This window comes from Falco punctatus, assembly GCF_963210335.1.
Source record: "Falco punctatus genome assembly, chromosome: 2".
In the NCBI taxonomy this organism is placed as follows: Eukaryota; Metazoa; Chordata; class Aves; order Falconiformes; family Falconidae; genus Falco; species Falco punctatus.
Window position 1 is genome coordinate 83,940,554 of NC_137581.1, and position 12,794 is coordinate 83,953,347.

The 12,794-nt window shown below is 40.2% G+C and overlaps 1 protein-coding gene and 1 long non-coding RNA gene across 4 annotated transcripts in view; one reads left to right on the top strand and one right to left on the bottom strand.

Annotated features, from left to right (window-relative positions):
• The first annotated feature begins 565 nt into the window (after positions 1-565).
• Positions 566-5,658, top strand: LOC308058502. The gene is made up of 3 exons (XR_013925852.1): positions 566-695; positions 863-1,003; positions 5,521-5,658. It is a non-coding gene; the product is annotated as an uncharacterized lncRNA (long non-coding RNA).
• The window catches only part of LANCL3 (LanC like family member 3), a 38,644-nt gene continuing 27,453 nt past the window's right edge, over positions 1,604-12,794 (bottom strand). The window contains exons 3-6 of one of the 3 annotated variants that reach the window (XM_080374358.1): positions 12,092-12,289; positions 9,767-9,974; positions 5,836-6,003; positions 1,604-4,915 (exon numbers count right to left, since the gene is read on the bottom strand). In XM_080374358.1, the coding sequence (XP_080230484.1) occupies positions 5,871-6,003; positions 9,767-9,974; positions 12,092-12,289 (539 nt within the window). In that variant the 3' untranslated portion in view covers positions 1,604-4,915; positions 5,836-5,870. Of the gene's footprint in view, positions 8,644-9,766; positions 9,975-12,091; positions 12,290-12,794 lie in introns of all 3 variants that reach the window. The other 2 variants (XM_080374357.1, XM_080374359.1) reach the window with 2 other exon arrangements.

A 12,794-nucleotide genomic window follows, 5' to 3' on the forward strand; every position in this document is an offset into this window, starting at 1 on the left:
CGCCCTCTGCGCCCTCGGCGCCGGCCCGCGGCCCTCGCCCCGGGGGAGGCGCGGGGGTCCCCGGGGACCCCCCAGTGGCGGAGCCGGTGCGGGTGCGCTCGGCCCTATGGGGGCGTAAATGGAGGAACGCTCCCCAGTGGCGCGTTGAGGGGCACTCACTCGTCGCGTCCCCTCTGGCTGTGGGATGGGTAACCGCGCTCAGCGCCGATGGGAGGGCGGGGCGGCCCGGGGCGGGGGCTCGGCAGGCTGGGGAGCACAGCCTGGCAGGAGGGGGCGAAGGCAGAGGCCTGCACCTGGCAGGAAATGACTACGTGTAACAGAAAAGGCTAAGGGACAGCTGATTAATAAAAAAAGCACCACCACCCCAACCACAAAACTGTGGAAAGGAGCAGTGAGCCCTAGCGAGCCCCCCCGATACACCTGGTTCAGACCCCTGTCACCCCAGCGGGCGGGCTGGTGCAGTGCCCCTTCACCGCCTGCCAGGCCTCTTCCTTCACAGGTTCCTTGGGTCACAAACTTCTGTGACACCAGCTGCTGGCCAGCAGCATTTGCCTACTGTCTCCAGGCCTCTTGCCTTCGCCAGCAGACCACCCCATGCCCCTCTCCCTTGCCACCAGAACTCTGGAGACACTCTGAATATGCACAAGGTCACCCTGGCAGTATCACTTGATGCCCGTGTGGAAAAGCAGCAAAAGGTAATAGCCCGAGGGAAAGACAAGCCTTTGCAGTCTCTCCACAACATCCTGAATCCAAGCACCTGGCAAGAAACAAAGTTCCTGAGGTACCAAGTCAGGCTGGCAGACGGTGCTTGTATCCTGCACAGCAGTCTCCACTCATCACCACTTGGCTCCTCTTGGTGCAGGTACTTGTTTCGTGCACAGCTGGCTCTGATGCCTGTCCCAATAGATCTCATTTCTCCTTGCCTGTTCCCAGTAACAGCAGACCAGCATGTGGAGGTTAGCTACCAACCTGAGACCTACGAGGAGCACAGCAAGAAGGCAAGGTACAGTTTGGGAAGCTATTAGACCATTCATGGGATAACACTAATGGCTACTTCTGTATGTGTCCTACTATTCTTTAATGCAACTTAGGCTGTCACCAGATTTATATACAAAAAATGCCAATAACGCTTTGGGCCATTTCTGGCAAGTGTACTGCTGCATTGGCAAGTTTGGAGTCCCATTGTTCAGCCCTAGTTGAGCTCAGCTCGTGGCGAAGATGAAAACCTTGTTATGGGCGGGCCTAGGTGAATTTAATGCTTCAGTGCCCTTCACTGGGAACGGAGGGGTCTTTCTGGAAAGAGAAGAGGCCACCTGTACTGAGATTTAAGCAGGCTGAAAATAAACACCTAAGTGGGAAACTTTAACCTACAGGCCAAAACCAACCTGTCTTCTCTTATGTTGTGGGCAACTACCACCAGTTAGTTTTACCTAATCACTATGTGCAGCCTGGATGTTTTACCAAATTCCACAATGAATGGTTCTACCTTTGATAACACACCACTGAAAAGCTTTTGGAGCCCTGAGCTGTGACTGCTCTGGAAGGGGAAGTTGCTAGCACTATGAAAGGTAAGTATAGAAACAAGCAATCCAATGCAAAACCATACTGTTCAAGGTTGGGCTTTTATTTAAGGCAAAATATACTCACAGCTTTAATATTCATAATATGGATATACACAGAGTTTCTTCTGCCACTATGAAGCTTAGTATTATCACTGCTTTTAAAAAGCTATAAAATCTAGTTTCTATCATAATCTACAATACAAAACTAATACAATAAACACATTCTGAAAGATCACAGTGTTTAAAACATTAGAAGAGCAGGGGTCCTGCTTTTAAACAATAAGGTGCATTTCTAAAGAATCAAATCTATCTTGATTCTAAGGGCCTGTACCATATTATGGCTGCAAATGGCTATTACACTGAGAAACCAATCTAGGGTGTAGCACGTAGTCAAGAGATGAACACTATATGTTGGAAAATATTGAATAATCAAGTGTCACCAACACAAACTGGACATGAAATAATGCCATTTCAGTTCCCTGTACTTTTTGTTCATATTGGCATTCAGGTAAGTTGCAGACATGTTGAAGGAAAATGGGTATAAAACTGCTATTAAATTGAACCCTGCATATGCAGACACCTGTGCTTTCCTCTTACTGGATGAACAAGCCTTACTAATTTCATGGGACTTGTGTAAAGGAAAGTCTGTAAGCTTGGAGTCTGGAATTATGTAGTTTTTCCCCTATTTCACATGTGTGAAGGATCTAACCTTCCACAGGAAATCAAGTGGGAGATTCACCACTGACATCAGCAGGTGGCATATCAGGCCCTTAAAATGGGTGCAGGAGGCCAAATCAGTGACAAAATCAGACCACTGTTAGAGAAATTCTTTCTTCTCTCATGCATGGTCATAGTAATGAAGACAGGAACAGAGTTCAGTTTCTGGTCGGACAGCCTTTCTCTTCTATATGAAGCAGAAGGAAATGAATAGGATTTGTTTTCTATTCACTATGGGATATAACTGACTTCAGGGCTTCTACATAAAATTTTCAGGGGAGTATGCATGCACAGTCATGCAGTGCTGTTGCTAAGTATCACTGCATTATAAAGAATCTTTTATTCAAATATCATTATACCACTAGGCAAAATGAGTTTTTAATTAATTTTCTGCCATGCTAGTTTGTATGGCTGTACTTGACCTAAATGCCTCCACCTTCTCCCTTGTAAGTATTAAAAATAAACATGGCCTTATGTATTTCGAAGCTGTTTGCTATTTAGAAATTGACTTTTTTCAGAGCATCATTTAAAATTTTAAATATACAGGGTACAGGACCAACAGTGACATCAGAGACAGTGCAGATTAGTTAGGAAGTTTAATAACTCAAAGGAGGTCAAAAAGTTGGTGCATGTTGGCCTCTCCAATCTATTTTTTTAAACTGCCTAAACATTGATAGTGTACATCGCTTCCATTCCGTTGAATGCTAGGAGTAGGCAGTAGGTTCAGCTACAGGCAACGCCTTCACAGGGAGGCATATGATGATTTTGCTGCAATGGCAATGAAGCTAAAACCTGTACAGTGCACGCTGTACCGCTATCTGTGCAATGAAGCAAACTGTGCTATTCTCTTGGAAAATGCCTATTACATCCCTAAATTGCAGTATTGTTTTGTGGGCCCTGAGCATTTTTGGCTTATGGCTTTGAAGTATGTTGTTCCCTCAGTAGCGTAATTTTTGGTCATTTTCTTATTTCTTTTCAATTTAGCTTTCTGCTGCTTACTACTTAGTCCAGGACATATTGTTATAAACTGAAATGTCTTCTCAGAGCAATCTAGATTGTGCTGTAAGCCAGCAATTGGTATAGTTCTTCACAGGAAGATTACTTTTTTAAAATTCACAGGGCAATTCTTATTCCTGATATACACTAATCTTCCTACAGATTAGAATATGCACTCATGCCAGTGAATATTCAAGGTATGTAGGAGAAATTACCACACCTGAGATTTACGTGGCAGACCTCAGAGATACACTCTGTCCATGGATCTTACAGGTCCAAGTAACAAGGACATATTCTCAAAATGTATGCATAGGCTAAAATAGGTCACTGTTTGCGTAAAACATGCAGTATGTTGGTAGATGCTATAACTGTATATGCAGATAACGATGTAGGTAGAAAAATCTGATTGCTTATGAGAGTTTCTATTTGCACATATTAAACATGAATGTTTCTGAATATATCAGATACCTACAATTTGGTTTTTTCCACAGTATTTTAAAAACTAATCAGTATTCTTATCATATTATCTACATGTCCATATAATTATTATTAGAACATCAAGAGGCATTACTTAATTTCACAGAGTAGCAAAAGGGGCGACCACTTTACTTGCATATGTTTGTGCATTTTTTCCCAGAACTATTTAAATATGTATTTTGGAATGTTTAGCCATTTCACTTGGTTTTGATTATCTGCATAGACTGAGATACTAGAGAAGTTAACATGCTCCCTTGAAAGTCTCTCTTTGTTTTATTTAATGATTTAAAACATCAGTGACAGTTGTTATGTAGTATAATGATTTTTCCTTAGCAGGTGGGAAATGGCAGAGCCAGTGAGAAAACCTGGGAGAGTAAAATAATGTAATGCAAGTAAGTGGAACACCCCTCTTAAGTAAAATCTATCAATCGTATTTCAAAGAACAGAAGACCTGGGCTGCTTCTTCAGCCCTCTGAAGTTATTAATAGGTTGGGAAAGACAGGCAGGGAAACTGATGGAAACAACAATCCAAACAAAGCAGATATTAAAAGCAGTGGCACAAAATCAATACCTTATCATGCTGAGAAGTTGTGAGTAGCAGGAAAAAAATGAGGTGTATTTGTTAGAACTGTACTGCTGCTGAAACTTACTGCATCTGGCTCTACAAGTCCTGAAATCACAATATCTGGACATTAGAGATCTGGTTTCCCTCAAAATTATTCCATGACAATAATCTATGGATGACCTATCAAAACAAATGAATAGTATATAGCTCCTTAAACTGATTTGTAATCTACAGCTTTACTCACGAACAGCATCACACAAACACAGGTACATCACAATAAGCACCAATACCAATACAATGCATCCTCTTTGCTTTAACAGCATAACCAGAAATAACTATTATTTCACTTAAATTCCTATTGCCTACACTTTAGAAACTAAACACGGTCAAGAAACTAATGTGCAAACATGATGTGGTAAGTTGTGTTTTACACTTTGAAAGAGGCTTCTCAAGTTTCCGGTAACACAGTCTTTTGTCACAGCACCATGGCAGAATCTGTTCAGGAACACGCTTTTTCAGTCTGTTAGGGCCTGAATCAGGAGCAGGAAGGAGACAGCATCTCACTCAGAATGTCTAGCAAAGGTTGCATGATCGATTCCTTGAAGCAGTAAGGATGGAACACAAAGGACCTTATTTTTTTATTACACTGAAAAGTGCTGATGGCTCTGCTCAGGTTGCTTTCCTGTCAATGCCTTAAAAGCAATAAATAAAGGCTGCAACAGCATGTATGTAACAGCATATATAGTACAAAGGAAAAAATATTAGACAATTACGAGGAGGAAAAAGATGAAAAAAGACCGCTCATTTAATGACTGGCATTTTCAGAAGAGCCCCGGGGTATATTTACACTGTGTTCAGAAGCTGAGACTACAGCACATCTAGTAGCCACCTTGACCTAGCAAGGTCAGGTGAGAAAAGCCACGAAGCTCTAAGAATGAGCTCAAACTGCCACGTGTGATAAAACAGATGAACGATTACATTCCAAGATTTTACAAGAGGTATCCCATGAGACTGGATGTTTATGTTACTGATCTTGTGTCGTAAACAAAGTCTGCATGCTGCTCTTGCTGATGCTAGTGCCGAATTTGCATAACTTGCAGAGAGATGTTTGGGATCTAGATTTTGAAAACTGGGCGGTTACATTGGTTTTTCTCCTTGTTGAATGGACTAGATCTTTCTAAAAATAACTATTCTTTCTCACAGGATGAGTATCAAATGAAGGCAAACACATGGTTTTGCACATGGAGAATGGTTGCGGAGACAAGATTTGTTTTGTGGGTACTGCTGAACACAACACAGAGCAGATCAGAGTCTCCTTTGAATGTAAATCAGAAGGAATTAATTCTACAAAGAGACAGAGGGAAAACCCCTAGAAGCCTAACATGAGTTCTTAATGTGTATTTCCTGCCATTTATGAAGAATTACATTAAAAGATTAATGCAGACATGACAGTTGGAAGTTAAGCATGATAAAATGGAGTGATTTTATCTACTTCTATTATGGTAAATTTTAACATACATGTGGCATATGTTAAAATTCGTGACTTGGTCAGGTTACTGTACTGATCTATTGTGCTCTAGATTTATTGAGGTTTTGGCAAACACGTTCTTCTTCAAGCATCTCCTGAGAAATAAATAACTGGAAACAATTAAACATTGTGGTCCATTGATAATGAAAAAGTAGGCTCTGGGGACAGAATCAAAAGGTCGTGATTACTATTCTGATACACATACTCTCATGAGGCTTAAGTTTGGAGTTGTTTGGGTTTTTGACAGTGTAGTTACCAAAACACTAGGTGTTTTTGTTCTGTGTTTGCATCTCTAAATAAAAGGATGGGAAATAAATGTAAGATTGCAACAGCTTGAGTCTACATGGCAGAACCTACTTCTCTGTCTTACAATAAGGTAGAATACAGTTACTGTAGCTACCTAAATGCTGTGGCACAAATGTTGTTACTTACGTGTTTTGGCTGAGTGACATCACCCTACAATAAAAACTGAGACTGAAAACTTACTGACCACAGGGGAAAAGTGGATAGGCCAAGTTTTACCTTCCTTAAGCATCTCTTTGAAAAGGTTCCAGTTATGAAAAATATGAGCCACTTTCATTACAGAAATGGACTTAGGATCTTCACTACTCACAGCTGGCTTTGCTCTGATCTAACAGGAACGTTTCAACATGTCTGGGCAGAGCACACACACATCTCCGTTATCTTTTTGATTTAGCCTCACATGTATACCTCCCGATGAAATACATCCTCGTACGTGTACACATCTCACTGCTCAGGGTAACAAAGTTACATTAATGGCTTTCTTGAAAGTCCTTTTATCCCACAAATAATAAACATGTAACAACTGTATATTGAATTTTAACATTTCCATTCACAAAAAAATCCATAAATTCTTCACAAATTGATACAGAACTGCATTGCTTTATTTACTAATTAAAAATAGTTACTTCTGTGATTAAGTAAGCTGCACAGTGCAAGACAAAATAGCAGAAATCCTAAACTGCAGCTCATAATAATGCAAGCCATCTCATTAAAATAACAGTGGCAAGAGCACGAATGGGATTACTGTATTAATATGCAGAAGGACTGCAAGACCTGGCTCCAACTTATAGCCTGATCAAGGCCCACTGAAATTAAATGGGAACTTTAATCCATTAAAGGCATTAAAAATAAAGAAATTGTAATCTTCTCCAGCTGAGAATGCAGGAAGAGAGACTGCATTGTTTGGCAGTGCATGTATGTCAGCTTTTTCACACTTACTTCAATTTTTATGACATTCTGGTCTTCCCAATCTGTCTTTAAAGGTTATTGCACTACATTATTCCCATATAAATAAAAATAAATAAATAGTAAGTATTATTTTAAATACAGACATTGATTTTATATTTTTTTTAGTACAAATCTACGTTAGCATTTTCTTTAGCTTTCAAGTACCATGTCATATACGTAATACATATAAACCAGCATATATTGCAACCTTAAGTGCTAGTGCAACTAATGTTCAGCAACTCATTTATTTCTATAGCTACAAATCATTTGGGCACATACATTACTTTGTTAACCAGGAAAAGAAGTAATTTGAGCTTTGTTATGAGGTTTTTCTTAAGATCAGTATGCCATCCAAGGTCTGCATTCAGTTTGCAGTGTTTGTAGTGAACAAATCATCAAGGAAAACAGATTTTCCGTTCTCTGAAATATGTACGTTATTGTTCAGAAATGCTGCTATGAGCAATTAATTTTTAAAGGAAGCTTCTGTGTCAGCAAACAATACTTATCTAGTAATGCTGTATCGTGAAGAAAGCATCTGCCTGCTGTACCTTTGCTATAGAAATTTTTGATCCAAGTCTTTTCCATGGCCCCACTCATCTTCCCTGTGACAGGGAAAGTATTGACAAGAAGTGACAAAGTTACAGTAAATCAGTAAGGAGACCAGCTCCTTGCCACAGACTGAGTTCTGAAAGGAAGGGTCAAGTTCAGTTCTCAATTATGCACATGAAACCCCACTAGCTGAAATGAACTTGTGAAACTGCAGGCTGAATATAAAGCTATCTACCTAATAATCTTTATATGCATATGAAGATGAAAGAGATCCAAGAGACAGGTACTACTAATACATGTTACTAAAAATAGTAGATGTAGGTTTAGGTAAAAAAATTCCAGATTTTGCCTTTGTGCAGTGTAGTGACACATCTACAACACCCTCCCCAATCAATGCATTGCTGCATGAAGAGTTGTTTTTGCAGGTCTCTTTAAAACCTAATGGATGTATCACTGTTTCCTCTTTTTGCATGCCCCTGTAATTCTAGCTTGCTTTTTTTTTCCCGCCACTGTGCAACCACCAAATTAAACATTTGATAATGCCCCTTTCTCTCTCATTTCAATAATTAGATTTTGCTTCTTATTACAGCTAAATATCTATCATATCAGATTCAATCACTTCCCCCATTTTTTTTCCACTGACCCATTTTTTTTGACCACACACTTCCCTCCCAAAACCCCAGAGTATTTTCTTTTTCACCTGACTCCCAGCTACATTAAGGCTAGCATTAGTGGTACCAGTGGCTTGTTTCGTAAATAGCCTGTCTTGACAAATAAGTGAAACCGCAGGTGCCCTTTCCCATAGCCACCAGGACGTGGCACTGGAGAATGATACTCTCTAGACAAAGACACTGAAGAGAGGAAACTCAGCTTGGTTGGGTTGCAGCAAGTCAGTCAGGAAACACACAGTTCCTGAGAAACCTTCATACAGACTATATACACTTTCTAATGCCCGGGAACCAGCCTTAAATTCTTCTGTAAATAAGAACTCTGCAAACCTAAGAGAGAGAGAAAAAAAAAAAAGTTACTATTTTATGTCCCTCTATGTCTACTTGTTTGAAAGCATTATTTCAATAACATTCAATGACTAAGAACAATAGAATGTTCATTATTATCTGCAAATTTTACACTATCTAATTTTTACATGAAACTGAGGTCCATTAGATCTCTAGAAGAGATCTAACAAATTTTTGCAATCTGTACGTGCATTATGCTTGTTTAAGAGCTATACATTTTTTCTGGTTTTTGTAGGACGCATCTTTAAACATACTTTTAAAAACCTTCTACCTTGGTTGTTCTTTCAGCAGGATGCAAGCAATGCTTGACATTGATGCAACAAATGCTGTAATGCTGAAGTAACTACACAAATAAAATATTCTCACTTCAAAGGAAACAGCTGAAAATGTCACCCTAATTACTATCCCACTTCCCCTCATTATTCTATGTAGTAAGGAAAACAGTAACAAACATTGAATACTGTATTTTTAAATATGTACACTAAATTACAGAAATATAATTAAAGATAACAGCAGCACTGTGACAGAATTTTCAGCAGACCATACTTGCCTGCATCAGGACAAATGGAATTAACCCCACTAGCTAAGCTGAACAGCACAATGCCAAACTGGCTAAAGCTGGGAATGATAAATTAAAAAAAAAAAACGTAAAATAACAGCAAGGCAGGTCCTATACTTATTTTCCACTTTTAATAGTAAGGTATAGTGTTAAATGCTGTGAAAAATCAGAACAAATCACATTTTAGTCTGCTCCTGGACTTGGGTACGCAACTTGGCTGGTTTCTGATCTCATGTCAGGATGAGACCTGGATGCACGCTGCTCCTCCCCACCTGCTCTGCTCCCTCCGAAGGAGCGCAGGCTTGCGGGCAGGGAGGGAGGGAGAGAGCCTGGGAGAACTCAGTGCTTCTCCCACCACAGGCAGCCTGGAAGCAGGACCGCAGGGCTCCCCACGCGACTACACCTGCCCCACAATTCACAGAACTGCACCTGAGGCTTGAACACTCAGTTTACATCCAAGGGCGGTGATCACAGACTGAGCAGCTTTACAAATGTTCCTGCAACTTTCCAATATGACCCTGAATCTAGAAAGGCAGGAATGCTAACCTTTGTGCCCTGTATATGTATTTTGAGTTCCCAGTGAGCCTATACAGCAGCAGGAACACATAAGCACTACCAGCCACTCCATGGCATATTCCAGGTCCCTTCTTCAACAGGCCCTTCTGCCAAGTTAGCTCTCCACAGCGGATACAAGTGTCCAGATATTGAGGCTTCTTGGAAACCAGGTAAGCTTTGGCAAACAAATATGCAATGCCTAGGAAAATAGCAGCGAGATTGTCTTTTGTAGTAATCAGGGCAAGGGTTCTGTACAACACACACGAAAATGAAGATTAATACACTAAAAAACCTGCAGTCTCATGCACTACACATGTCAATGTTACATATCTATATATGCCACATGGAGGGGAGCGTATCCGATATGCTAAAAAGCATATGGTAAGATGTACTTATCCACTCCCTGTGACAACACCACTGTCAATCTTTTTCAACGCATTACTGAATTTCAGGGTTTACTCTAACATGCCCAGTCTTTTATCAATGTAAAACAGCAGTCACATTTTTGCCTTTAAAACAGTAAAGTCTTAGCAATGTCTTCTATTGTTTTCAAATCCCCCTTCACCTCACCCATTTACAGTGACAGAAACACAAGGATGGACAAGATCATTTCTTACACTGGCAACAGATACAATTTTTTACTGAATGAGAAACAGAAACTTGCTCTTTTTTTTTTTTTTCTCAGTGGGGTCTAAGCTGCTTTATTCTATCTACAGATATGCATACTAACTTCTGTAAAAAAACCAAAACCAGCTGACATTTTTAGAGGGGATTCAGATAAAATAATCACAATCTTCAACAGAGCACTGCGCAGCTCAGTTCACAGTAACCTTAAAAGAATGCATATGACAAAAAAGAAATCAAGTGCCTAAGGAAATGTTTAGAATAGCTCACTTGTGGTCTGAATATAACATACACTGAGATAGCTGAAAAGTGTTCTTGTAAGCTACATGTGCGTTACTACCCAAGAACAGTGATGGAATACAGGACTTTCTGGGGAAGAACAATAGCAATTCATGAATTTGCATGTCTCTACATGTCCCCTAAAGTAACTTCTTTGGGATTTTGTCACTTTGGTTGAGTCTCACTGCATATGCCTTCACTAATAGTTAAAGCAAAGTCAAAGGCCACTCTGAAGATACTGAAACAAAGAGGGCATCTTCCCTGCGGGTTCCATCACTAGGGCAGCCATACTGCAGAAGCAATCACAGAATCACAGAATGGCCAGGGTCAGAAGGGACCTCTGGAGATCATCTAGTCCAACCCCTGCTAAAGCAGGTTCATCTACAGCAGGTTGCACAGGATCACATCCAGGCGGGTTTTGAATATCTCCAGAGAAGGAGAATTTTTTCCCCTTAAATATAAAAAAGGTTGGTAAGCAAAAGCTGTTTTCCCCTCATTTCCCTAGTGTACAAGAGCAAGAAGGTTGTTCCTTAATCATACCAACAACAACAACAAAAAAGTGCATTACCAGAAAGCACATTTAAAGGATGTTCATTATAATGTACTTTTTGTTACTTTAAATAGAACACCTTTAAAAGCAATGCATCAATGCTCATGGATGTTCTTTAATAAAAGGAAGTTTTTCTGCAAGCATCTAGGTTCATGTTACCAAGCCAATACTAGTCAGCAATAAAATTCTGTCTGGGGATAAAAACTCAATACACAGCACTACTTGCTAAAATTGCTAAGGTATAGGATTAGATTTTGAACTGACAGACATCGGCCAGCTTTGCCTCATGAACCCAAACTAAGGATTAATTCTCTTTTTCTCTGAAAAGCAGTTTTGTATGGGTGACTTTCAGAAAAATGCCTCTTGCAAGTACAAACTCCTCTTCACATGAAAATACTTTGGTCAAATTTATGCATTATCCATGTAATAAGTGCAGCATAAACTTTGACTCTGATGTGCAGGGAAAAAAGGTATTCTGAAGGCCTTCCCAAAACTCACAGATACATCTATGCATACTATTTTTCTGTCCAGCCATATGCTGTCTTTTGACTCAGCTGTACCTTTCTTTGAGGTCTTGTCATGAAACAGAGCAAGACTGGCAAACATACAGTTCAGGATCACCAAAATTCTTTCAGCTATGATCACCCCTACTTTTAAGCAGAAAATAACCTATCATTACAGCTGCTTCAGCAATAAGCCACCCTTTAATGAAAGAAAAAGCCTAAATAGTTTGCCTGAATTTCGTAAAATGCCAAAATTGGTCAAATTTAACCTGCGATCAATGGCAATCACATGGAGTCACCTAACATGGAAAAGCAATGTGATCAGCATCTGGCTAGTCATAGCATCAATGGGAAAAGAACCTGGAGCTCCATGACACCAGTGTACAAGCTCATTCTCCCGCTCGATTGTCTCTCCCAGCTCAGGAGGCCAGTTGCTGTTCTGTTCTTGGTCCATAAGAAAATCAACGCTCTGCCATACAAGCTCCTGATCTGCTGGCTGCAGGTACTCATAATAGGAAAGCAACATCTGAAGGATTGATGAAAGCCCATGTGCTGCACCTGTAAAGAACAGAAAGAGTCAAATCAGAGGGTGGGTTTAGGTCCTGCCTTCACCTCACAGCAGCTTTCCCTGGGAACTGATTTCCTTGTCAAGTGCATGGCTCTTCCATCTTCTTCATGCACGTTACAGGTGCTTGGAATAAAAACTTTCTAGGTGCTTGACACTATAATTTGTTACTACTTCTGTCATTTCCAGTTCCCCTAAATATGCAAAAATATGTATGATTTTTTTCTACTTCCACTCTGATATAACTGAAAGTCAGTGTGTGGAGCTGAACTGAACCTAAACTGAATACTGTTTCAAGACACTACTCTTCACACGCTACTGAATCTGGATTGGTATTCTGAAGTCTTTGTTAAACCCAAAATGTAACTGGACCATAAATAGTATTCCCAGTTACTGACTGACAGTATCAGTCATCTAAAACCTGAATTTCAGTGCAAGAACTGTCTGTACCTGCCAGGGTCTGTGGAGCAGCACCACTCAGAGATTTCTACCTCTGCT